The sequence below is a fragment of the Heptranchias perlo genome, chromosome 17 (genome assembly GCF_035084215.1).
Source record: "Heptranchias perlo isolate sHepPer1 chromosome 17, sHepPer1.hap1, whole genome shotgun sequence".
Classification (NCBI taxonomy): Eukaryota; Metazoa; Chordata; class Chondrichthyes; order Hexanchiformes; family Hexanchidae; genus Heptranchias; species Heptranchias perlo.
In genome coordinates, this window is record NC_090341.1 from 12,477,697 (window position 1) to 12,502,098 (window position 24,402).

The 24,402-nt window shown below is 44.0% G+C and overlaps 1 protein-coding gene across 2 annotated transcripts in view; it reads left to right on the top strand.

Moving 5' to 3' along the window:
- The window catches only part of LOC137334059 (sodium-coupled neutral amino acid transporter 3-like), a 106,658-nt gene that overhangs the window by 76,471 nt on the left and 5,785 nt on the right, over positions 1 to 24,402 (top strand). For both annotated transcript variants that reach the window (XM_067998501.1, XM_067998502.1), the window contains exons 13-15: positions 1,329 to 1,453; positions 4,216 to 4,360; positions 22,042 to 22,145. In XM_067998501.1, coding sequence (XP_067854602.1) covers positions 1,329 to 1,453; positions 4,216 to 4,360; positions 22,042 to 22,145 — 374 coding nt within the window. The remainder of the gene's footprint in view (positions 1 to 1,328; positions 1,454 to 4,215; positions 4,361 to 22,041; positions 22,146 to 24,402) is intronic.

The window sequence follows — 24,402 nt, forward strand, 5'->3', positions numbered from 1 at the left end:
GCTCACCAGAACTGTAATTTTTAATCAGGGACTGTGAGATAGACAACAACAGCTTCTCTGTCCCTCAAATCCAACACAGCTTCTGTGCAATACTTGGCTCTTAATTTCAACAGCCAGGATATTTTGGCACAGGATGGTAAGAGGTGAGAAACGGTGACGACTAGGTGAGTATTTTTATGCTCCAGCTATACATTCTTAACACACTTTGGCAACCAATCCAGTGGCTAAACTGAGGAATGCAAGATGGAGCCTTCAGCCACGAGGAAAGGATCTGCATATTGGCAGAGCCAAAAGTTCTTAGAACTTATTTCAGCAGCGATGAGGCAGATGACGAAATTTGTGACCAACCTGAGCATTTGACAAGATCACAGGATGGCTTGTTGTCTCATACATTGACATGTCTCAATTTTGTGCCAGTCCCAGGGCAGTTGCCTGTCTCTTGCACACACACCTCAGTTGAATTTGAGATAACAGCACAACTTCCTTTCTCCTCCTGTTTCAACTCAATTTGGTTCCACTCCCAACAAGGGTGGCTGCATCCCGTACTCCTGGCCTCAGCTGACCTGTAGTCACATTCTGTCTCCTGATCATGCTTGCCTCAGTTAGGTTTGAACCCCAGGCTGGCTGGCATTCTACCTTTCCAACTCATCACGTTTGAGGACCCACGGTAGCTCCCAGTCCCTTGCACCCGCTTGTCTCAGTTGGGTTCCAGTCCTAGGATAGTTGTGTCCTGTACCCACTCACATCAGTTGATTTTCAGTCACAGTTTCAATCTGTTGCCTGCTCTCACTCATTTGATGTAGTTTGCTGATTTCTGGCAGCTCTTCACTTGACCACCAAACAAAACAATAAAATGGAAGCAAGGCATTTTGTCTCAATGAAGGTGGGAAAGAAAATCTGCTGATGGGTCTCTCCTGGGAGGCAGTTGCAGAATGGTGGTATTGACTGTAGCTGTGAAGGACTCCATGAGCCAGACCACCCTGCCCTCTCAGCTGGTGGAGTACACATGACGATGAGTAGAAAGCTTGGGGTTAAAACTTGATGTGAGGAACATTTTTAAGTTTATGACGTTGAAACTGTGTCATAATTTATAATTTTAAGTTAGTGCCAAGGTTAATTTTACAACAATCTTAACATGTTCTCAGTTTTGATTCATGCAGTTAAGTTACTGCAATTTTACTTTAGTGAGTCCGTTAAGTCCATTCAAAAATGAGGACCAGATGAGCACTGTCTTATTCCCATTGGCATGGTGTTCATTGTTACCTTAGACACATGTTTATATTCCTGTCACAGATCAGAAGGTTTGACACTCTGCTTCTTCCTTACAGAAAGAGTTGAGCCAGAGATGCTGCACACGTACAGTAAGATTGACCCTTTCGATACACTGATTCTATGCGTGCGTGTAGCTGTGCTGATTGCAGTAACCCTCACTGTGCCTATCGTACTCTTCCCAGTAAGTGCAAGGATCTGTGAGTGCTCCAGAACTTAAACAGACAGTTTTATTTTACATTGAGGGGCTAGAGAAGTTGTGGATTTAATGGTCAAGGGCCACTGTAAGCTGATGGTCCAAATTATAAAATCTCTGGTCCAGGTACTGAATGCAACAATTTTTTCTCTCTCTCTTACTTTTCATTATTGCCTTTTTTAAAGTTTCTTTCATACTCTCCATTTTTTTCCTACCTGAAATTTCTCTTTTGATACTTCTTCACTTTTCTTTAAGGTTACCAATTCTCGTTCTCAATCCTTACACAGCACAGAAGCCAAGTGGTAGGAATTACATATCACAGCAAAGTAATATGTTCTTTTTAGATGTCTGAATATAAAAAGGAAACATAATGCTGGCAGAAAAAAATAGCCCCAACTCTTGGATTGCTGGAATTATCGACTTTTGATGTATAAAAAAATTGAAATGGTTTAATATCAAAGTCCAGAAGTTGAAAAAAAATCACTATTGACAACTCTTCACAAAGGATAATGAGAATCCCAGGTGGTCCACAACAAGTGGTTTATTGCAACAGTATTGTATTTTACTCTGGGGAGATATCCCATTGAGGACCAATTTGCTTTAGTGAATAGCAACGCTAAGCAATAACATATAAGGGTAGAAATTATTGCTGGTGATGTTATCAGTAAAACGTTTAATTTACTTGGAACAAATTCTTCATTCTGTTTTTTTAAATAGAGAAAAAAAAATGACCATGAAAGCAGTCAGCTCGTAAGTTAAGAACCCAACTGGTTCACTTATGGCCTTCAGGGAAGGAACCCTTTACCACCTCTGCCCGATCTGGCCTATATGTGACTCCAGTCCCACAGTTGACTCTTAGTGCCCTCTGATGAGGTCTAGCAAGCCACTCAGTTATGCAAACAATCGCTACTAGCAGTTCAAGAAGAAGGGCCACCACCAATTCCCTTTCTCTATCTTCATACAACATAGAAGCCAATTGGTAGGAACCATGCATCACAGGCAACTGGAGATGGGCAATAAGTGTGGCCTTGCCAGTGTAGCCCAAATCCTGAGGAAAAAATTGTAAAAAATTAACCTGTTTTAAATACTTTGGCAACAGTAACTTCTACTGTAGTACGTCACAGATAATGACATAAGTTACACAAATTAGAAGCAATAAGGTTGGGTTAACTGGTCAAAACAACCTTAGGGTATCTTCAACACATTAACAAGTACAGTGATGTGGCTTCATAGTCCTGTAGGAAGGATTGCAGGTGTGTGTGATTGCACCTACAGAAGGGGGATAAAAGAACAGAGAGGACATCGAACCCATGTTAAAAGGTCTTAATCTTATATCTTTGAAGTGTTTTATTTTAATTCCAACATTAAGTGTTGAGAAAATCAGTAGTGATGCACAAAACTCTTTCAAAAATCACCCTTTTGTTGGTTCTACAGCAAACTATATTTCCATCCCAAGTGCTAACTTAAGTTCCACCTTCCAACACATTGCAGGTAGAGATGTAAGTTTAGTCTTAGTCTTGTAGAAGTGGGAATGAGGCAAGGGAATGCCTGCATCCATTTCCATATTTTGCTCCTCAGGTTTTCCTAGGAAATGCCTGGTAACTTCAGGCTGGTTGGGAATTGGTTTTACTGAGAAACCCATTCCACAATAAAGCCAAGGAGGAAAAGGTTAAGATATCATTGCACTTGTGTTCCAAGCTGTCGCTTTCCACAGCACATTGGCACACAATTCAGGACAGTGGATAGAGAATTTGCTTTTTGGTCAAGTCATTGAAATCTTTACTGTTTAAAGGCAGAAGTTGCCAGTTGCAGTCAGCGTAGTTTTCAAGTACTTCACATCTCAGTGCAGCAGACTGATGTCCTAGCACTTTATGGTGCAGGGTGTTGGAGCTCCAATGGGCACAATAACACAATGCCACCCCAGATTACTATTATTTTTAAATTTTGGGCATTATAGGGAGAGGTTAGATAGACTGGGACTTTTTTCCCTGGAGAGTAGGAGGTTAAGGGATGATCTTATAGAAGTCTATAAAATAATGAGGGACATAGATAAGGTAGATAGTCAAAATCTTTTCCCAAAGGTAGGGGAGTCTATAACAAGGGGACATAGATTTAAGGTGAGAGGGGAGAGATACAAAAGGGTCCAGAGGGGCAATATTTTCACTCAAAGGGTGGTGAGTGTCTGGAACGAGCTGCCAGAGGCAGTAGTAGAGGCGGGTACAATCTTGTCTTTTAAAAAGCATTTGGACAGTTACATGGGTAAGATGGGTATAGAGGGATATGGGCCAAGTGCAGGCAATTGGGACTAGCTTAGTGGTATAAACTGGGCGACATGGACATGATGGGCCGAAGGGCCTGTTTCCATGTTGTAAACTTCTATGATTCTATGATTTGTGCAGTGGGGTAAGCACATGCAACAAAACACGGAATAACTCTTTAAGACGTTCCCATATTGCAGCTACTCTAATATCACACTGGGCCAGACTGGTTCTGGACTGGCATCGTTTTTAACATGGTGACACAGAGAATCCCACCTAAGAGAAGGTTGAAGTTGGTTGCAGTTGATTGGCATGGACTTCATAGTGGCCATGAAGAGAGCCTTCAATGTTCCACCATCATAACATGGAATGCATGACAATCAGAGGCAGAAATGGTGGAGGCGGGGGGTGTAAAAGGGACAGGGAAAATGTTGATGGGGATATTTCTGGTGTTTTTTTAAAAATCCTTTCCATATTTTTGCTTGTTTACAGGTGCGTCGTGCTATCCAACATATGCTGTTCCAGAACAAACCCTTTAGCTGGCTCAGACACACTGTCATTGCCATCGCCCTCCTTACTGTCATCAACTTACTGGTTATCTTTGCACCTAACATACTTGATATCTTTGGAATTATTGGTAAGTGCGATGCAGCTACTTAGAATAGATAGGCGACAGTGAGTTATGAAGCTGTAATAAAATGAAGCTTTGGAGGATGTCCTAATCTGAGATATCATATAAAATGCTCCCTATAACATCTCAACAGTGCTGTCTGGTATAACCCCCTTGGTTATAGCTCCCTCTATAAACCATGTAATCCTATTTCTAATATTACCATCACCGATAAAGTAGACACTGTGCTATATTCTGTATATTGCTACTGGTTTCTTGCTAATATAGAAACTGTATGAAGCACACATATGATAATATCTGTATTGACTCTCCATGAATAGGGCTATTTGTCTGAGCAGCAGAAGAGCTGCTCACCAAATTTTTAAAAATCTAAATTTTTGTTGAGTCACAGAACTCTGTGGATGAGAGGACAGGGCAGAAGCACAATAGATGTGAAGCTGCAAATGCCTTGCTATGGAATTTGGGCTGGTAGGGAGGGCATGGTTTTGTAGTTGCGATCTCCTGTACATTGAGTCCTTCATCACCGGAGCGGTCCATGAGAAGGCTAAGTGGGCAAGGAATGAAAATCAAAGGAGAATCACCCTGGATGCACATGTTTCAGAGTGGTATTGGCAATGGGCTGGGAGCAGATTAACTACTTGGTGTATTTGTTTGGCCTGATGTCTGCTATTTTTTACGGGGAATCAGTGGAAGCCTCTTTGCTGTTGGAGTGCTCTATCTCTGCTGTGGCACAAGTGGATATCTGTTTCCCTATCTCCCCAATCCTCCCGGTTAAAAATTTGGGTCAGGTACATGCTTGGCTCAGTGGTAGCACTCTCATCTCTGAGTCAGAAGCTTGTGCATTCAAGTCCAACTACAGAGACTTGAGCACAAAATCCAGGCTGACACTCCAGTGTACTTCCAAGAGAGTGCTGCACTGTCAGAGGTGCCATCTTTCGGATGAGACTTTAAACCGAGGCCCTGTCTGCCCTCTCAGGTGGGTGTAAAAGATCCCATGGCACTATTCAAAGAAGAGCAGGGGAGTTCTCCTGGTTTCTTGGCCAATATTAATCCCTTAACCAACATAATTAAAACAGATTATCTGGTCATTATCTCATTGCTGTTTGTGTGCTGTCTGCACAAATTGGCTGCGTTATTTCCTACATTACAACAGTGACTACACTTCAGAAGTACTTCATTGGCTGTAAAGCACTTTGGGATGTCCTGAGGTCATGAAAGGCGCTATAGAAATAGAAGTTCTTTGTTCTTTACGTGGGCTGTAGGCCCGTACCAGTAGACAATGTATGGAATTTATCTGGAACTGTCTAACTAGCAGGCATTTCGAGGCCCTTTCTGACCAAATACTTATCTCAACCTCCCTTTGTCCTGGCAGCAGCAGCAGCTCTTGGCCAGTTGACGTCTCATCACGAGGCCCCACCTTACTCAAAGGCTGAATGCGGCGGGGTGGGGGGGTGTGTGGAGGGGGGTTCCACTTTAACCTGGAGTCCGACTTAAATTTATTTCTGCAACTTGACAACTCTGACCCCTAATTGTAATAAGCTGTGACTTCCCACCACCACCTTTTTGTGTAGCATCTCGATGTAATGGTGCTTGCTCACACTGATGTGTCATGACTTGAATGTAACCCAGCCCCTGAAACAGCTTTTAATATCACAAGTTTTAGAATGTAAGTAAATCCATATATAAATATTAGGTACAAATACCTGATGGCACGCCCTCATGTTCTTGCCTGAAACAGGTTCCACACCCCACCCAAACATCAGGCAGGGTGGAAAACCAGTGTTGCACCTGATCTCATCAGAGTGGATGGGGCCATTATAGTCCACACTAACAGAGTTAGATTGTGCCTTTTCCAAACACGTACAACCTATGTCTACCATTCCCTGACATTCTCTGAACTTCTGCTAGTGTGCTGTGTGACCTTGACATGGGATTGAATTCGCAGGCTGCGAATGATCCAAGTGTCAGCATGTTTAATATTAGTGAAAGCAGATCGAGCCAATATGTGGCCAGAGCCTTGGGACAGCGATCGCAGCAAAGATCAATTTACATACTGTTGCAGTATGACTAGTTCTGTTTATTTAGCGAGTGTCCCTTGTCCCCAGGTTCCCTGTGATTTTTTTTTAAAGTAAAACTGCAAGCTCTGAACAACTTCTATTTAAGGCACCAAGCACTCCCCTGATACCCAAGCCCTATTGCTAATTTTTTATTTAAACAACACCTTTAGCTAAGAATTAGGAGGTTTACAATAGAGCCCTGTTTATTCAACATCCTGATATTCGTGTCCATGATTATCTGCCAACTGGAGTGTGGGAGTCAGGGCTTCAGATCAGACTGTGTTGTGTCTTTCAACGGCTGGACTGCAGTGTTGGGTCAGGTTTTACACACACTTCAGCGACGCTTTTAAGTTGTTCAGACTAAGGATTCAGGACAAGTTGCTTCTTTTACAAGACTGTACATAATCAACTCGGAACAAAGCACGCTTCACAGAAATTTTCAGGTTTGGTTAGGCGGAGTCAGGGATTGGTGTCAGATTAGAGATTCAAGGTCGATCTGATTTGGTCTTTTGCTACGCTACTTTTATTGCTGGCCCCTTCAGGTCTGATCAGGGATTTGGGTTAATCTTTTACCAGGGGTGAACTACAACTCAGTTAACCACTAGGGAGTGTCCCTTCCATTATAGCAGATAATGAAAGTGTTACTTTATTGTGATGGTGAAGAAGTTTATTTTTGGATTTTTCTTTCTGATTTACTAAATCGTATTTTAGCCCAGTCTACCTATATACCCTGATTTTTAAAAAAAGCAAATTACACCAAAACAAATTGTTGCATGCTTCTTATGTTATTCCTCACTGTGAAATTTATGGGTTATTTGGTTCAGTACATGTAGTCTGATTTCAGCTTTCTGAAAGTGGAACTGGTCTCAGCACATACGGAGAGGAACAGATTTTATCTCCTTGGTGCTTTCTTTAGAATTACATAGGATTTTACAGCACAGAAACGGGCCATCAGGCCCAACAGGTCTATGGCAGTGTTTATGCTTCACTCGCGCCTCCTCTTTGTTATCCTCAGTGAATTCTCCAACCCACCAGTAGACTGGTGAATTGCTTCTCCAACAATTTCCCTCGCTGGAGAGAACTCCCTCTCCTCTTGCCTTTGTCTTATCATAGCAACGTACCTGAAGAGAGTGGGATTTTCTGAGTTTCTTAAGATAAAGAAATTCTGTGTCTCCTTCCTCCACCAAGCATTCTGTTAAGTATCTAGCTATGAGAATAGGTGCCATTAAACACAGAAAGGTATAGAGTCAGCAACTGAATGGGATGGATTCCCCACCAGTGGGAGTTCTTTAACATGTAATCTTGATGTTATGTGGTATCTCATGATGTGAATGAGTATTACTAGTTTACCGCTAAGTAGAGGAGCTTTTATATCTATATAGGAGGCACAGAAGGAGGCCATTCGGCCCATCGAGTCCGTGCCGGCTCTCTGCAAGAGCAATCCAGCTAGTCCCACTCCCACTGCAAATTTTTTCCCTTCAAGTACTTATCCAATTCCCTTTTGAAAGCCACTATTGAATCTGCCTCCACCACCCCCTCAGACAGTGCATTCCAGATCTTAACCACTCGCTGTGTAAAGTTTTTCTTCATGTCGCCTTTGGTTCTTTTGCCAATCACTTTAAATCTACGTCCTCTGGTTCTTGACCCTTCCGCTAATGGGAACAGTTTCTCTCTATCTACTCTGTCTAGATCCTTCATGATTTTGAACACCTCTATCAAATCTCCTCTCAACCTTCTCTGCTCTAAGGAGAACAGCCCCAGCTTCTCCAGACTATCCATGTAACTGAAGTCCTTCATCCCTGGAACCATTCTAGTAAATCTCTTCTGCACCCTCTCTAAGGCCTTCACATCCTTCCAAAAGTGCGGTGCCCAGAACTGGACACAGTACTCCAGTTGTGGCCGAACCAGTGTTTTATAAATATATCATAACTTCCTTGCTTTTGTACTCTATACCTCTGTTTATAAAGCCCAGGATCCTGTATGCTTTTTTAACCGCTTCCTCAACCTGCCCTGCCACCTTCAACGACTTGTGCACATATACCCCCAGATCTCTCTGTTCCTACACCCCTTTTAGAATTGTACCCTTTCGTTTATATTAAACTCTCCTTGTTCTTCCTGCCAAAATGTACCACTTTGCACTTCTCTGCGTTAAATTTCATCTGCCATGTGTCCGCCTATACCACCAGCCTGTCTATGTCCTCTTGAAGTCTATTACTATCCTCCTCACTGTTCACTACACTTCCAAGTTTTGTGTCATCTGCAAATTTTGAAATTGAGCCCTGTACATCCGAGTCCAAGTCATTAATATATATCAAGAAAAGCAGTGGTCCTAGTACCGGTCCCTGGGGAACACCACTGTATACCTCCCTCCAGTCTGAAAAACAACCATTGACCACTACTCTGTTTCCTGTCACTTAGCCAATTTCGTATCCATGCTGCTACTGTCCCTTTTATTCCATGGGCTTCAACTTTGATGACAAGCCTATTATGCTGCACTTTATCAAACGTCTTTTGGATGTCCATATACACCACATCAACCGCATTGCCCTCATCGACCCTCTCTGTTACCTCAACAAAAAACTCAATCAGGTTAGTTAAACACAATTTGCCTTTAACAAATCAGTGCTGGCTTTCCTTAATCAATCCTGTCCAAGCGATTATTAACTTTGTCCCAGATTATCATTTCTAAAAGTTTCCCCACCACCCAGGTTAAACTGACTGGCCTATAGTTGCTGGGTTTATCTTTACACCCTTTTTTGAATAAGAGTGTAACATTTGCAATTCTCCAGTCCTCTGGCACCACCCCTGTATCTAAGGATGATTGGAAGATTACGGCCAGTAACTCTGCAATTTCCACCCTGACTTCCCTCAGCAACCTAGGGATGCATCCCATCCGGACCGGCTGACTTATCTACTTTAAATACAGCCAGCCTTTCTAATACCTCCTCTTTATCAATTTTTAGCCCATCCAGTATCTCAACTATATCTTCTTTTACTGTGACTTTGTCAACATCTTCTTCCTTGGTAAAGACCGATGCAAAGTACTCATTTAGTACCTCTGCCTCCATGCGTAGTTCTCCTTTTTGGTCTCTAATCGGTCCCACCCTTCCTCTTACTACCCGTTTATTGTTTATATGCTTATGGAAGACTGTTGGATTCGCTTTTATGTTAGCCACCAGTCTATACTCACACACTCTCTTTATCCCTCTTATTTCCTTTTTCACTTCTCCTCTGAACTTTGTATATTCAGCTTGGTTCTCACTTGTGTTATCAACCTGACATCTGTCATACGCCCCTTTTTGCTGATTCATCCTACTCTCTATCTCTTTCGTGATCCAGGGAGCTCTGGCTTTAGTTGCCCTACCTTTCCCCCTCGTGGGAATGTACCTAGACTGTACCTGAACCATCATTTCTTTAAAGGCCGCCCATTATTCATTCACAGTTTTGCCTGCGACTCTTTGATTTCAGTTTACCCGGGCCAGACCTGTTCTCATCCCACTGACCTGAAACCAGGCTTTCCAGCAGAAACATTTTATGGGAACCAATCTCAAAGGCAAGCCAAACATGCTGTTTCTGCACGTTTTATTCTTTCTTTCTCACATATATCCTAGAGGAGTTACTAAGCCTGCCAGTTCAATGCAGATCGATGGTAATGCAACGGCATTACCATCGCCAAATCCCCCACCATCAACATCCTGTGGGTCACCATTGACCAGAAACTTAACTGGACCAGCCATATAAATACTGTGGCTACAAGAGCAGGTCAGAGGCTGGGTATTCTGTGGCGAGTGACTCATCTCCTAACTCCCCAAAGCTTTTCCACCATCTATAAGGCACAAGTCAGGAGTGTGATGGAATACTCTCCACTTGCCTGTCGGGAAATATATCGCCGTTCCTTCATCGTCGCTGGGTCAAAATCCTGGAACTCCCTTCCTAACAGCACTGTGGGAGAACCTTCACCACACGGACTGCAGCGGTTCAAGAAGGCAGCTCACCACCACCTTCTCTAGGGCAATTAGGGATGGGCAATAAATGTTGGCCTTGCCAGTAACGCCCACATCCCATGAACGAATAATAATTTTTAAAAATCAATTACCACAGTACCCATAATTAATCCGACAAAAGGCCCCATTGGAAACAGTCCCACCTCCCTGGTATATTACCTCAAAAAAAAACAGGGGCCTGAAATTCCTTCAAGGGCACTCCTAAAACATAAGCTGGCTGGTGAGGCTGAATTTTGGGGTGTGACCCAGTTCCACCCCTCTCCTTGAACAATGTGAACTTCCGATGGGGCGAATGCTTTTTACACCTGCCCATCTAGGTCAGAGGTCAGAAGAGGGGGGCCGTACTGGTGGGATGACGTTACCCTCTGGAAATCCTGCTAGTTCTGCCTCCTTTGCTGTGAGCCTGCATGATGTGGACGCACCTGGGTGCCAGGATAACATCCTGGTGGATGTACGGCCCATTATGCCAGTTTCCTAAGGACAGTCGAACATTGAGTGATTAAATGTCATTAGGAAAGTGGCTACTGCAGAATGGATCCATTCTCTGAAGATTTCTGTGACCTTTGGCCTGACTGGTCCCACCCTCCCCATGGGACGGCAAGGTGCTGCCACAGAGCAGCCACCCATAGGGTGCGGTAAATGGCGCGGGTGACTGCTGCCTTTATGCACATAACCTCCTCCCTGGGATTTGGGACTGGGTCAGGCCTGGGGGAGACTGGCAGCTGGAAGTCTCACCTCACTTCCCATCTCGTGGCAGAGCAGGCCTCTGTTCAAGGTTAAAAACACAAAATGCAGTAGCAGGGAGAAGTATCCTCAGCTACAAAACTCCCTTCCGCTTTGCTGTTCCACCATAACCAATGACATGCGGGGAGTGATGGAAGACAGTTTGACACAGAGATGTTCTGTTCTGATGATCAGGCTCAAAAATGCAGAACATGGCAGCTTCAGTATTTATATATTAAAAGTCTTGCAGACGTGCACAGTTCCTGTAGATGTTGTGCTTATTTCCTACAACATTTCCAGCATCACACTTTGTTGATAACACCCTTATTGTTATTAAGCATATCCCCTAACAGACTGTGAGCAATGCTATGAGGGGTCTGCTAGTATATAATATCGTACGTGTAGTATTGTATATATTCCTTTAAATACAATACTAAGACGCTATGACCGTTACTGCTTTTAATGAAACTGCTACATTTGTAACAGAGCTAGGAAGTATTTCACTGAGAAAGCACATCAGTCGAGAGCTGCATCTGGATTATATTAGTGTCCAATTGCCTAAACCTAGAGAGACAGATCAGGTTAGGTAATGTATTGGCTCAGCAACATGACATCATGGAGGAATTCTGGTTCAGAGAATTTTGGGAAAGGCTTGGACGACATTAAGATCTTTGTTACAGGCAGATTCCCTCACCCGATCCTCCGACGACGTTACCTCAGCTTTTCCACAACTTGCTCTGCTTTTTTTTAAACTAATATTTTGATTAAGCTGAGTTCTGATGATGTAATCAGTGGCCTGGAGGTTACTGAGCTTGGCAGAGCAGTCCAGCGGAGCTCAGTTAACGTCGTACAATCATCAACCCAGGAGATGGATGCTCTGACGTTTCAGCTGGGTTTTCATTAGTGCAGCTCTCTCACACTGTTGAGCTCAGTAACGGTTCCGAGCCAGTTCCTCCGATCCCTGGTTAAACAAGCACCAGCAGAAAATAAACAAAACCTCAAAGAGGAGATTTTAAAAACCACAGATGTGAGAAACGAAGAATAAAACCAGAAAATTTCGGGAGTGGCAGCCAATGAAGCACCTGAAACAGAAAGACGGGTTAATGTTCTTGGGTGGGACCCTCAATTAGATCAGGGGCACACTCCAAATGGTAACCTATTATTATCTTTCAGAGGCTGATCAAACTGCTGTGCTTTGCCAGCACTTTCTGTTTTGATCAAATGCACAACTTCCAGGCAGGTGCTGTTTGTGTTCCTGGGTTTATCAGCTTAGACGGCAGTGTTGTGATAGAGATAATGTCAAATTTTAAGAAGTGTAAGACTCCGCAGTGATTTTCATTGTTCATTCTCTCGATGGTAAAACTTGACCTTTCTAGATCTACTGGTTGGTGTTTTTTGCACCTTCTAGTTATCACCTCTTATCTTTCACTTACTCAGAGCAACAGTCCAGTGCCTAAAACTCTTAGGGAGCATTCACACTATAACTGTAGTATCATTGCAAAGTTGTTTTGCTTTGCACTGATGCTGCATTTATAATGTAAATGCAGCCTGAATCTGGAGTCAGCGCCCAACCTGACACAGGAGCAAAGAAAAGTGGGATTTCTTGGAGAAAGTGGTCTCTCTCCACTTCGCTTTGAAGTCAGTTCAGGCCTTGACACTTGATTTACACACTGCGGCAGGCGAATTTCCACCGCAGTTCTCCTAGTCGCCCGCTGTAACTTTGGCAGAAGAGCTGCAGAAACCCTGAAAAAACAGCATTAACAGCGTCGCTATTTTTCCAGGGTTGTCGCTGCTCTGCCACTGACGTTACAGCGGATAAGCAGGAGAACCTCCCGCAGAAATTTACCCCCTGTATATCTAGCATTGGTGCAAAGCTGAACGACTTTGCACCAGTGCTAAACCTGTCATATGAATGCACCCTTAGCAGCCTTCAGTAGGTGTCAACCTTGGTTCAATGGTAACATTCTCACCTCTGAGTCAGAAGCCCCACTCCAGAGATTTGAGCATGTAATCTAGGTTGGCACTTCAGTGCAGTACTGAGGGAGCGTTGCACTGTCGGAGGTGCTGTCCTTTGGATAAGGCTATAAATGGAGGCCTCATCTGCTTGCTCAGGAGTAAAAAAAACATCCTATTTGAATAAGAGCAGGAGAGTACTCCCGGTGTCTTGGCCAACAGTGATCCCTCAATCAACACCAAAAAATAGATGATCTGGTTATTTATTTCATTGCTGTTTGTGGGATCTTGCTGTGTGCAAATTGGCTGCCACATTTTCTACATTATAACATTGACCACGGGGTAGATTTTGACTTTGTGCAATAGTGTAAAACAAGTGATAGCAAATCGGAAGCTCGTTTTACATCTCTCATTAAAGTAAATGGAAGTAAAAATCAGGAGAGATGTAAAACTGGCTGCTGACTCGCAATCACCTGTTTTACACTCGCACAACGTCAAAATCTACCCCTACATTTCAAAACTACTTAATTAGCTGTAAAGCACTTTGGATGTCCTGATATTGTGAAAGGCACGATATGAATGCAAATTCCTTCTTTAGCCACCAGACTGCACACTGCAACAGAGGTAGAATATGGCTTCTCAGTGGAGAGCACAGTGAGTGAGGGCTAGTGTTCGGTTATTCATTCCCCAACAAAAACAACCTTGGTGGCTCAAAATGAACACTGTTGTCTGTAAAAGTAAGTAATTGTTTCAGTGGAACGTAACAAAGAGCCTCTTTGTGTTTCAGTTGATTGTTAGTATCCCTGCAATCTCAATAGATCTCATCATCCCACCATCCAAAGTGACCAATCACCTACAGATACAGTCTGCCTACTTTGTAACTGTTGGATTACAATATTGCTGAGGAGTTTGAGAAAAAGGAAATGAAACTTTTCTCAGAGCTCCCAAATGGAACAAATCGGAAAATGAAAGGCAAGATTTTCCACTTAATAAACATAAAATCATGGGGTGAGAGCTGCACAATGTCCCAATATGTGCTCCCAGCCTGCACCTGGAATGTCAAAGTGGAAAATCTCCCCTTGTCACTTTTCAATGTGGTTTTGAATTAAAATATGCAAGTCTGTAAGAGGGGGAAGGACTTCATCTCCTCGTAGACTAGTCACAGGGAGAGGAAAGTAACCCTCCCCCCCCCCCCCCCACCTTTGTTTTATTTGCCAACAGTGTTTTCTCTTTAAAGAAGTGCAACGCCCTGGTGTGGATAAGATAACCAGAGCTCGCCACAGGGATTTTTGTGAAATACGTACAACTTTTTTTAAAACACCAAAAATAAAAAGGTTACAAATTGCAATGCTGTGGTACTTCCAAGGGTGGAAGCTATTTTTTTTAAGTATAATGCCGGAAATTTCCTCAAAGCTGTTCCTGCTCAGCCGGCAGAATTGCGGTAGAAACCTCCTTTACGCTCATGAACGGGTTTCCGATAAAGTTGTGGCGTTGGAGCGAGAGCAGCTCCAAGGAAATTCCTGGTCTAAGCATCACGTGCCCTGTAGGGGTAAATCAGAACGTAAATTTAGTAGTGTCAATATAGTTAAAGCAAATGTATATTAAAGAGGGTCTCAATATTTTAATTCTCTTTAAAAAAGGATCCCCTTAACCATTATAAAGAATAAGGATCAACTTTTAACAAACTAGTTGGTTGCCTTCTTGAAGTAATTGCTTTTACAATGGAGCAGCTTGTTAAACTGCTACAGAGGGTATTTGGAATCAACCATTTAGTGTAGGACCAGAGTAACTAGATTTTAAAACAATCTACAATTTTTACCACAAACCACCAGATTTTTTAAAATTCATTCATGGGATGTGGGCGTCACTGGCAAGGCCAACATTTATTGCCTGTCCCTAATTGCCCTTGAGAAGATGGTGGTGAGCCCCGTTTGGCCCCAATATTTGAGGGGAGGGGGCGGGGAAGGTGTAGCGGCTGGGAAACCCGGAAACACGGGATTCCCGAAATTTAGCAGGACCTGATTAACATTTTTGGACTCCATTTCCCAGCTGCAGCCGGCCAGATTGAGGGAGAAGCTGGCTGTCGGGCGGGTGGGCCAGCAGCACCAGGCCGCAGCCAGGGAGGAGGAAGGACAGAGGGAGAGATCGTGGGTCGGCGGGGAGCGGGGGGGGGGGGTCACGGGGAGGCTGGGATCCAGAGAGGTCGGGGGCACATCGGAGAGGGGGGTGTCTGGTGCCCAGAGAGCTTGTGGGTCGGGGGGTACATTGTGGGGGGGGGGGGCGCTGGGGCCCAGAGAGATCGGGGGGTGGGGGCTGGGGCCCGGAGATACTGGGGGTCAACGGGGGATATTGGCGGGGGGTGGGGGCCGGAGAGATCGTGGGTCAGGGGGACATTGGGTGGGGGGTGGGCAGAGAGATTTGGGTCGGGGGTGCGGTGGGGGCTGGGGCCCGGAGAGACCGTGGGTTGAGGGGGGTCGAGGGAGATTTGGGTCACTAGGGACGTCGGGGTGGGGGGGTGCTGGGGCCTGGGGGCTGGAGAGATCGTGGATCAGGGGGTGGGGACCAGAGAGATTGGTCAGGAGTCGGAGAGTTCGCTGGAGGGGCCGGCTAATGGCTGGGCGGGAGGGCGGGCGTCCGATCGTGTGGGATGTTAGCTTGGTGGGCCTGGGGAAAGCACTCCTGCACCTCCTGGCCCACAAGCAGTATTGGAAAGGTATTGGATCCGGCTGTTCTTGTCTCCCTTCAGCTGCCGGGTTTCCCGAGGCCTGAGAAGTGGTAAACCTGAAGCGCAGCCTCATTAAAATATTTAAATTAGGGACCCGCCTCCGGAGAGCAAGTTAGTCGCCTGGCCCCCCAAATTACCTTTGGAGTCAGGCTTCCCATTTTTTTTATTTTTAATGTCCCACCCCACCCCGCCCTGGGGGGGGGGTTAAAATTACCCCCATTGAATTGAATTCAACTTGTCATGATGGGATTTGAACTCTCCGTCCAATGCTTGCTAGTCTAGTACCATAACTACCACACTGCTGTATCCCAGGCTGTGCATGTTAATTTTTGAATGCTTGTTTATATGAACAGTTACTGTTAATGTTCTCTTTGTAAAACTAGCTGAGAAGAGCTACTAAGCCAGCATTGTCAGGGAGCACATTTGAAATGGTTCAATTGCTGAAGCACCATGGGGCTATGGCTGTATCTCTACTGATGTTAATTCAGCTCCCTCACAATAAGTTCCCCGTATGATATAATAAGCGCTTAATGTCTGAGGGAAAATTCGCTATTAAGAATCATGCAGATAAACACAGTGGGGGAATCCAATGCTAGAGATCATAAATATAAAATAGTCGCTAATAAATCCAATAGGGAATTCAGGAGAAAATTCCTTACCCAAAGAGTGGTAAGAATGTGGAATGCACTGCCACAAGAAGTAGTTGAGGCAAATAACATAGATACATTTAAGGGGAAGCTAGATAAACACATGAAGGAGAAAGGAATAGAAGGGTATCCTGAGAGGTTTAGATGAAGTAGAGAGGGAGGAGGCACATGTGGGGCATAAACTCCGACACAGACTGGTTGGGTCGAATGGCCTGTTTCTGTGCTGTAGTTTCGACGTAACTCGATGTGATATAAAATTTAACAATTGTTTAGCAATGGATATTGGAATTGGATCCTGATAGAAGAGCATGCCTGAACCCCATAAATGAATCACATTAGTCCGTAAAGGATTGGAGTTTATAATTTAATTTGGTACTTTACATGCTTTGTGATGTGGTTCATAACCCGTTGTGATGAGCCTTCATCTGCTGTAAACCACTCTGTACCAAAGAAACAAAAATCTTCAGTAGCTACGTGTGGGAGCAGTTGCATAACTGAAGGGCAATGGATTCCATGCTGTTTAGGACTCCTCTTTTGATGTCCTTAATCACTTACAGTATAAATAGATGTATGCACACATACTGAATTAAATAATGTTAAAATTCAACATAGTCTTTTTAAAATATTTCCAAACTAGTCAATCTCCTGTGGCATTGCGCACAGGGAGAGAAGTCAAGAGCAAGTGTAATCTTCAGGCCAGGCAAGGTTAGAGGGGGGCAGATAATTAGACCATGGCACACAGCAGTAACTTAGTTCCCATTTTAAAGTCATGCATTATCTTTATATTTCCATTGTAAATTTCTATGTCCACATTTATAATGGAAACTGCCCATGTAAATTTGCCATGTTATAATTACACCCTCCCAACGGTGAAATGTTTCCATTATAAGCAGTTTCCATTATAAATGTGAACATAGGAATGTGCATTCAATTTTGATATTATAGATAGCTTCCATATAGGTGAGCATCACAGAGCAGAACTTTTATTGTGCTTTTAGCTACTCAGACAGTAACTGTACTAGGTGTTTTGCAATATATTTTTTGCTTTTAGCAAGACCAACAGTTTGTGGCAGTGTGTATTTTGTATTGTGTTGTCTAGTAGGTACGTTGTTGTTTGGGATAATGTATGAAGCAATATGATGTATTGTGTACTTATTGTGTTGGCTTGTATTTATGTTGGCTTGTAGGCCAATTTGTGTGGAGTGGTTTCGACTTGTGCGTGGTGTGGTGTTAACTTGTATGTGTTGTGTAGCAATGGATGGTGTGTGGTGAGAAATGGCATTGTGTGGTGATGAATGGCCTTGTATGGCAATCTTTGGTGTTGTATGTTGATGGATGATGTGCGGTGATGGATGTATTGTGTGGTGATGGATGTTGTGAGGTGACGGATGGTGTTGTACGGTGACGGTTGGTGTTGTGCGGTGATGGATGATGTTCGGTGATGGTTGGTGTTGTGTGTTGACGGTTGGTGTTGTGTGTTGACGGTTGGTGTTGTGTGTTGACGGTTGGTGTTGTGTGTTGACGGTTGGTGTTGTGCGTTGACGGATGATGTGTGTTGACGGATGGTGTTGTGCGTTGACAGTTGGTGTGTGTTGACGGTTGGTCTTGTGCGGTGTCAGATGGTGTTGTGCGGTGTCAGATGGTGTTGTGCGGTGACGGACGGTGTTGTGTGTTGACGGACGGTGTTGTGTGTTGACGGACGGTGTTGTGCGTTGACGGTTGGTGTGTGTTGACGGTTGGTCTTGTGCGGTGTCAGATGGTGTTGTGCGGTGTCAGATGGTGTTGTGCGGTGACGGACGGTGTTGTGTGTTGACGGACGGTGTTGTGTGTTGACGGATGGTGTTGTGCGTTGACGGTTGGTGTGTGTTGACGGTTGGTCTTGTGCGGTGTCAGATGGTGTTGTGCGGTGACGGACGGTGTTGTGCGGTGACGGTCTTGTGCGGTGACGGACGGTCTTGTGCGGTGACGGACGGTCTTGTGCGGTGACGGTTGATCTTGTGCGGTGACGGACGGTCTTGTGCGGTGACGGTTGATCTTGTGTGGTGACGGACGGTGTTATGCGGTGACGGACGGTCTTGTGCGGTGACGGTTGATCTTGTGTGGTGACGGACGGTGTTATGCGGTGACGGATGGTCTTGTGCGGTGACGGTTGGTCTTGTGCGGTGACGGTTGGCCTTGTGCGGTGACGGACGGTCTTGTGCGGTGACGGACGGTCTTGTGCGGTGACGGTTGGTCTTGTGCGGTGACGGACGGTCTTGTGCGGTGACGGACGGTCTTGTGCGGTGACGGTTGATCTTGTGCGGTGACGGACGGTCTTGTGCGGTGACGGTTGATCTTGTGTGGTGACGGTTGGTCTTGTGCAGTGACGGATGGTGTTATATGGCGATGGATGATCTTGTGTGACAATGAACGATCTTGTGTTTCAATGATGATGTTGTGTTAACTGATATCTATTATGTAGTGTTGCATTGTGTTTTCTTGGCTCAAATATCTTGTGATGACCTGTAGATGTGTGTTGTATCAGCTTTTCCGTATGAGATGGCTTATACTTAACGTCTTGGCTAGCATGTTTTATGTTGACTAATACATGAAGTGTTTAGTGTTTATTTTTTGAGGGGGGAGTTCCTTGTAAAGTATGAATTGAGAGAAAAAGAACTAATGTGACATTGACATTCCTTCCTCATTTCATTTTTGAGTGCTTTCTGTGGTTTGGCTACAATTCAGATGGCTCAGAGATGAAGGCAATTGGAATGGAGAGCACTTCAGAAAAATGCATTCCTTATCCAAGCATGGAATTCCAATGAAACAAATCAGTTTCCCAGTCATTTGCGTTCCTGACAGATCACAGGGCAACAGCTTAATGCTGATTGCTAATCCAGACATAACCTTTTACATTTGGAATACAGCTCAGGACATTAAATATTGCCAGTTCCACCTTCAAGCCCAATATTAGCGACTGCAGAGTTGTAATTTTTGTCTCAGAAAAATCATTAAATATTCTCTTCTGTTACTCACTTCTCAACTATTACAGTTCTCTTTGAAGCATGGCTGGTGAGTCTAGAGCTAGGGGCATAGTCGCAGGATAAGGGGTCGGCCATTTAAGGCTGAGATGAGGAGGAATTTCTTCACTCAGAGGGTTGTGAATCTTTGGAATTCTCTACCCCAGAGGCCTGTGGATGTTGAGTCGTTGAATATATTCAAGGCTGAGATAGGTAGATTTTTGGACTCTAGGGGAATCAAGGGATATGGGGATTGAGCAGGAAAGTGGAGTTGAGGTCGAAGATCAGCTATGATCTGATTGAATGGTGGAGCAGGCTCGAGGGATCATGTGGCCTACTCTTGCTCCTATTTTTTATGTTCACTCCAGTCTAACAATTCTTTGTGAAGTTACATTTCTTTAACTATTGCCTTTTCTGGTCAAATGACTATTATCAATAGAGAAACTTAATTGAATGTGGAACCCAAAATCCATCTATCTACATAGTTGAACTCATGCATCTAAGGTACGCTCATCCTGTCACAGATTTCAAAGATGTTGCATCTGAAAGTATGGCCTCAGAGATGTCACACTTTAGGGCGTCACACTCCAGGATGCCACACCTCTGCAGAGCAAAAAAATTTTGATTTGTAACACAGATAAGTGGTTATATCAAGTATACAAATATAAATGAATGAAAAAGTACAATGACCGAAGGGTAGCCATCAGAAAACTGAGCAATCAAATCCCTCAATTCTTTTCAAAATTACCATTTACAATCCAGCAAATTGCACAAAACTCATCAAATTGCTCAAATCAGTTCTTCACAATATTTTCAGACACAGTTTTTATCCTTCACTCAGGTTAGTGTGTAGAGCTAAAAAATGTTTATAACATAACAAGCATAGTCAAAAAAAAATCACTAAACTTACCTGTAAAATTGGTTACTTGATGTTAGAAATGCCTGCCCTTCTGTCTGGAACCTGAAGCTTGAGTTGGAAATGTCACTTGGCCCTGAGTGCTGCCGATTTGCAGCTGCTGTGGGCAAAAGTTGTGTGAGAAAAAAAGAGAGATGTCTCATGGAGGACCTCTGTGCGCATTAGGGGATCCCTAAGCCTTAGCTCTGCCAACCAGCACCTAAGCTCTCTGGACTTGGGTAAGTGGGATGTGTGCCTACAGGGAGAAAGTGTGCATACCGCGGCTATTGGGCAAACCGAAACTGTGCGTAGATTGGTTTGGAGACTCTTAAGTATGATGATTGGTTTCCATGCATGTCAGACACCTAACTGACCCAGAAACCCTGCTTCTACAATATCCACAGTAACCCATGTAATGTGACAAGAGGGAGGAAAGAACTGGGAAGTTCTAGCTCCTGTGGAGACATTTTTTGTGTGCACGATAAAGAGTTATAGTTTTCACTCTGCTGTTGTGAAACTATAATAACCGGATGTATTGTGACAACAGAAAAGATTTACAAATAGTATGATACCTACTATGATACTATGAAATAGCAAGTTGCTCTTTTATTGGGTCACCTGGGTGTCTGACCTACCCATAGAATCATAGAATGATATAGCACAGGAGGAGGCCATTCGGTTCATTGTGCCTGTGCCGGTTCTTTGGCAGGGATATCTCCAGGTTAGTCCCACTCCCCTGCTCTTTCCCCATAGCCCTGCAAATTTTTCCCCTTCAAGTATTTATCCATTCCATTTGAAAGTTATTATTGAATCTGCTTCCACCACCCTTTCAGGCAGTACATTCCAGATCATAACAACTCGCTGCGTAAATTTTTGTTTCCTCATGTTGCCTCTGGTTTTCTGCCAATCACCTTAAATCTGTGTCCTCTGGTTACCGACCCTTCTGCCACTGGAAACAGTTTCTCCTTATTTACTCTATCAAAACCCTTCATGATTTTGAACAACTTTATCAAATCTCCTCTTAACCTTCTCTGCCCTAAGGAGAACAACCTCAGCTTCTCCAGTCTCTCCATGTAACTGAAGTCCCTCATCCCTGGTACCATTCTCGTAACTCTCTTCTGCACCCTCTCTAAGGCCTTGACGTCCTTCCTAAAGAGTGATGCCCCAGAATTGGACACGATACTCCAGCTGAGGCCTAACTAGTGTTTTATAAAGGATTAGTATAACTTCCTTACTTTTGTACTCAATGCCTCTATTTATAAAGCCATGGATCCCGTACACTTTTTTAAACAACCTTCTCAACTTGTCCTGCCACCTTCAAAGATTTCACCTTCACCTCTTCTCAGCGTGTTCCTATGGGACTGTGTCCAGGCTGAAGTTGGCATCCACCAGTTCCACTAGATAGCAGTATAATATTGTATCTTCTAATCAACACCTTCAGGATTCCCTCGAGCTTTGCAGAGCCATGGTATGCACTTTGATCCAATAAATACAAATTGAGGTATCAGTGTTGTTTGGGATGGGCTCTCCCTTAGAATAGCTCAGCATGGAAATTGGCTGTTTGGTTGAGGTACCAGAGGGAGAAATAGTGCCTGAGAAAGTATTATTTGTATAAATTCTAAAACGTTTGTGCGTCAAAAGGCCAGTTTAGATGTTAATGTCTGTTGGTTTCTCTTTTCTTCAGGTGCTACCTCTGCCCCGTGTTTAATTTTCATCTTCCCAGCTGTGTTCTACATACGGATAATGCCAAAGGAAGAAGAGCCCATGAGGTCACCTCCAAAAGTCCTGGTGAGTGTAATGTCCACCATATGAGCCAAGCCTAAATATGCAGAAGCTATTCTATATGGGATAGACTGGGAGCAGGGTAATCGGTTTTATGACTTTACTTGTTAAACGACGCTCACCGTTGATTCACGTTAAACTAATCATCAGGTTTTTCTCAAAGACATGACAGACACGTGAAGAGTTATGCACTTAGGGCTGAATTTTCCTCCAGAGTGGTTTCACTGCTGGAGATTAGTTGAGGCAGGACTTGCACCCATCGTTGTGACCCTGACCCATTTCCCTGGGTTAAAACTCATTAACAGTGAAAGGTGGTCTCTCGGTGGTATCGTTGTTACACAGAGCGAGCCTGACACTGCCAGGGAGCGCAAAATGGCGACGCTGCAGTAGAACACCTGCTACAATGCCAAGAGAAGGAGGTGCTAGTGTTAAAGGGGGCAGAAGCACCTTGTAAGTTCTTTGACATTTTTAATCAATAGGCTGTCCATGAGCCAAGGCCGTTTCGTGACTAGTTATAGGAGCAGACGAGAGAGGTGGCCACTATAAAGTGTTTTCTCTCCAAAAACGCCTTCAGCAGGCTTTCTGCTGTGGCCCTCTTCTGACACTAACTGGGGTTGGTGGTGCCTCAGGTGGGAGGCAAGGAAATTGGACAGTTTCCCTGACCCCACTTCCCCTCGTCTTTATTTAAAATTGGCAGGGTAGTAAAGGGTTAGATGGTCGAGTTCCCTGCTGGGGAGGAGAAGAACATTTCTGAAGATTGGGGATCTGCCCTCTGCTTTGTTGGGCATTCAGCTTATTCAGTGTAGCACACATGTTGGTATGAGATATATAAAAACCCACACAGTTCCAAGTTTAAGTGAACTGTGCCCTCTGGTTGATAAGAAAGAACAAACTTGCGTTTAGGTAGTGGCCTAGGATGTTCTCCAGATGACCTGCAGTGCTTCACAACCAAAGAATGATGTTGAATTGCCATCTCTGTTATGTAGGCAAACAACATACATACTGCCCATGCACAGGCATAGGAATTAGCACTGGGATATAGACCAGCTTTACAGAGTCAGACATAAGTGAACTGCTGCCTTATACGTGGTACTGCACATACACAGGATCTAACATTAAGACACATATAAGTCTTTTAGTACCAGAAAGGGGTGATCTTCCCACTTTTGACTGGAATATATAATGTTAGTGAGTCATACATCCCCTGTACAGTGTGTTTACGGATGTCATGTTTTTTAGGCAGAGTGTACGTCTAATGTAGGCTAGAGCCATACCCAGCCTAAGCAGCAGAAACTACACCAGATAGGCTCGCATTCAACTAGGTATGAAAGAGCCGGTTTAAGGACAAATTTATTGAATTTTGGTCAGGGGCACTTGGAGGGAAAGCATATTTACAAATGGACTCCAAGCCAAGGCACAGGGACAGTGCCACGCCTACTGGAATGATTGGCCGACTGTCAGACATCATTCTTGGGACAGAGTAAATATTTGTTGTTTTCTGTACACTGTTCAAGGCAAAGAGAAAGAGCCAGTCTGCAGCTTATATAATGGAGCAACTGTGCAAATCCAACACAGACACATGTCCTCAAATGAAAAGCCAATCTTTTTGGTTCTGCTCTCCTTCATCTCACTGGCTCCGACTGAAGAACTGAATGGAAATGTAAGCACAGATTGTACTGACCCAGAATATGGCTGTCACCAGAAGGGCTTCAAATAAAATGTGGTCTATTTTGTTTTTATTTTGTGATTTTAAAATGTACATTTAAACAATATTACCTATTGGGATTGATACAAAGTGATTGTTGCATGGCAGATGTGGCTGGAATTTGGTTACTAGGGAGGTCCTGATAATGAACCCATTGTGTCACTCTGTTCATGTTTATTTTGCTGTTTAAGTTTTTTTTCACAATGTAATGTCTGTTTGCTTCTCCGGTCTTTAGCTGAGGACTGAAATAACTCACTATTAAAGTGCCCAAATGCCTCACCTACTTGGACAGTCAGTGTTACTGTGTGCACATGTGACTGGTAACAGCTATAACGTCTCACATACATGGACTGTCAACCTGTGGGTGTCTGTGAGATTGGTAAACTCGGTAAGGTGGGATTTTCCTCTTTGACAGCCATATTTGTGACCAGGCAGGATATCTGTTCACCCAATGAATGTACCACTGACCCCAGTAAATTTCCTGGGGTCATCTGATTTTAGTTACGTTTGGTGGGCTCCCAGGGAATTTCCTGACTCTGCAGAGAAGCCCACCTCAGG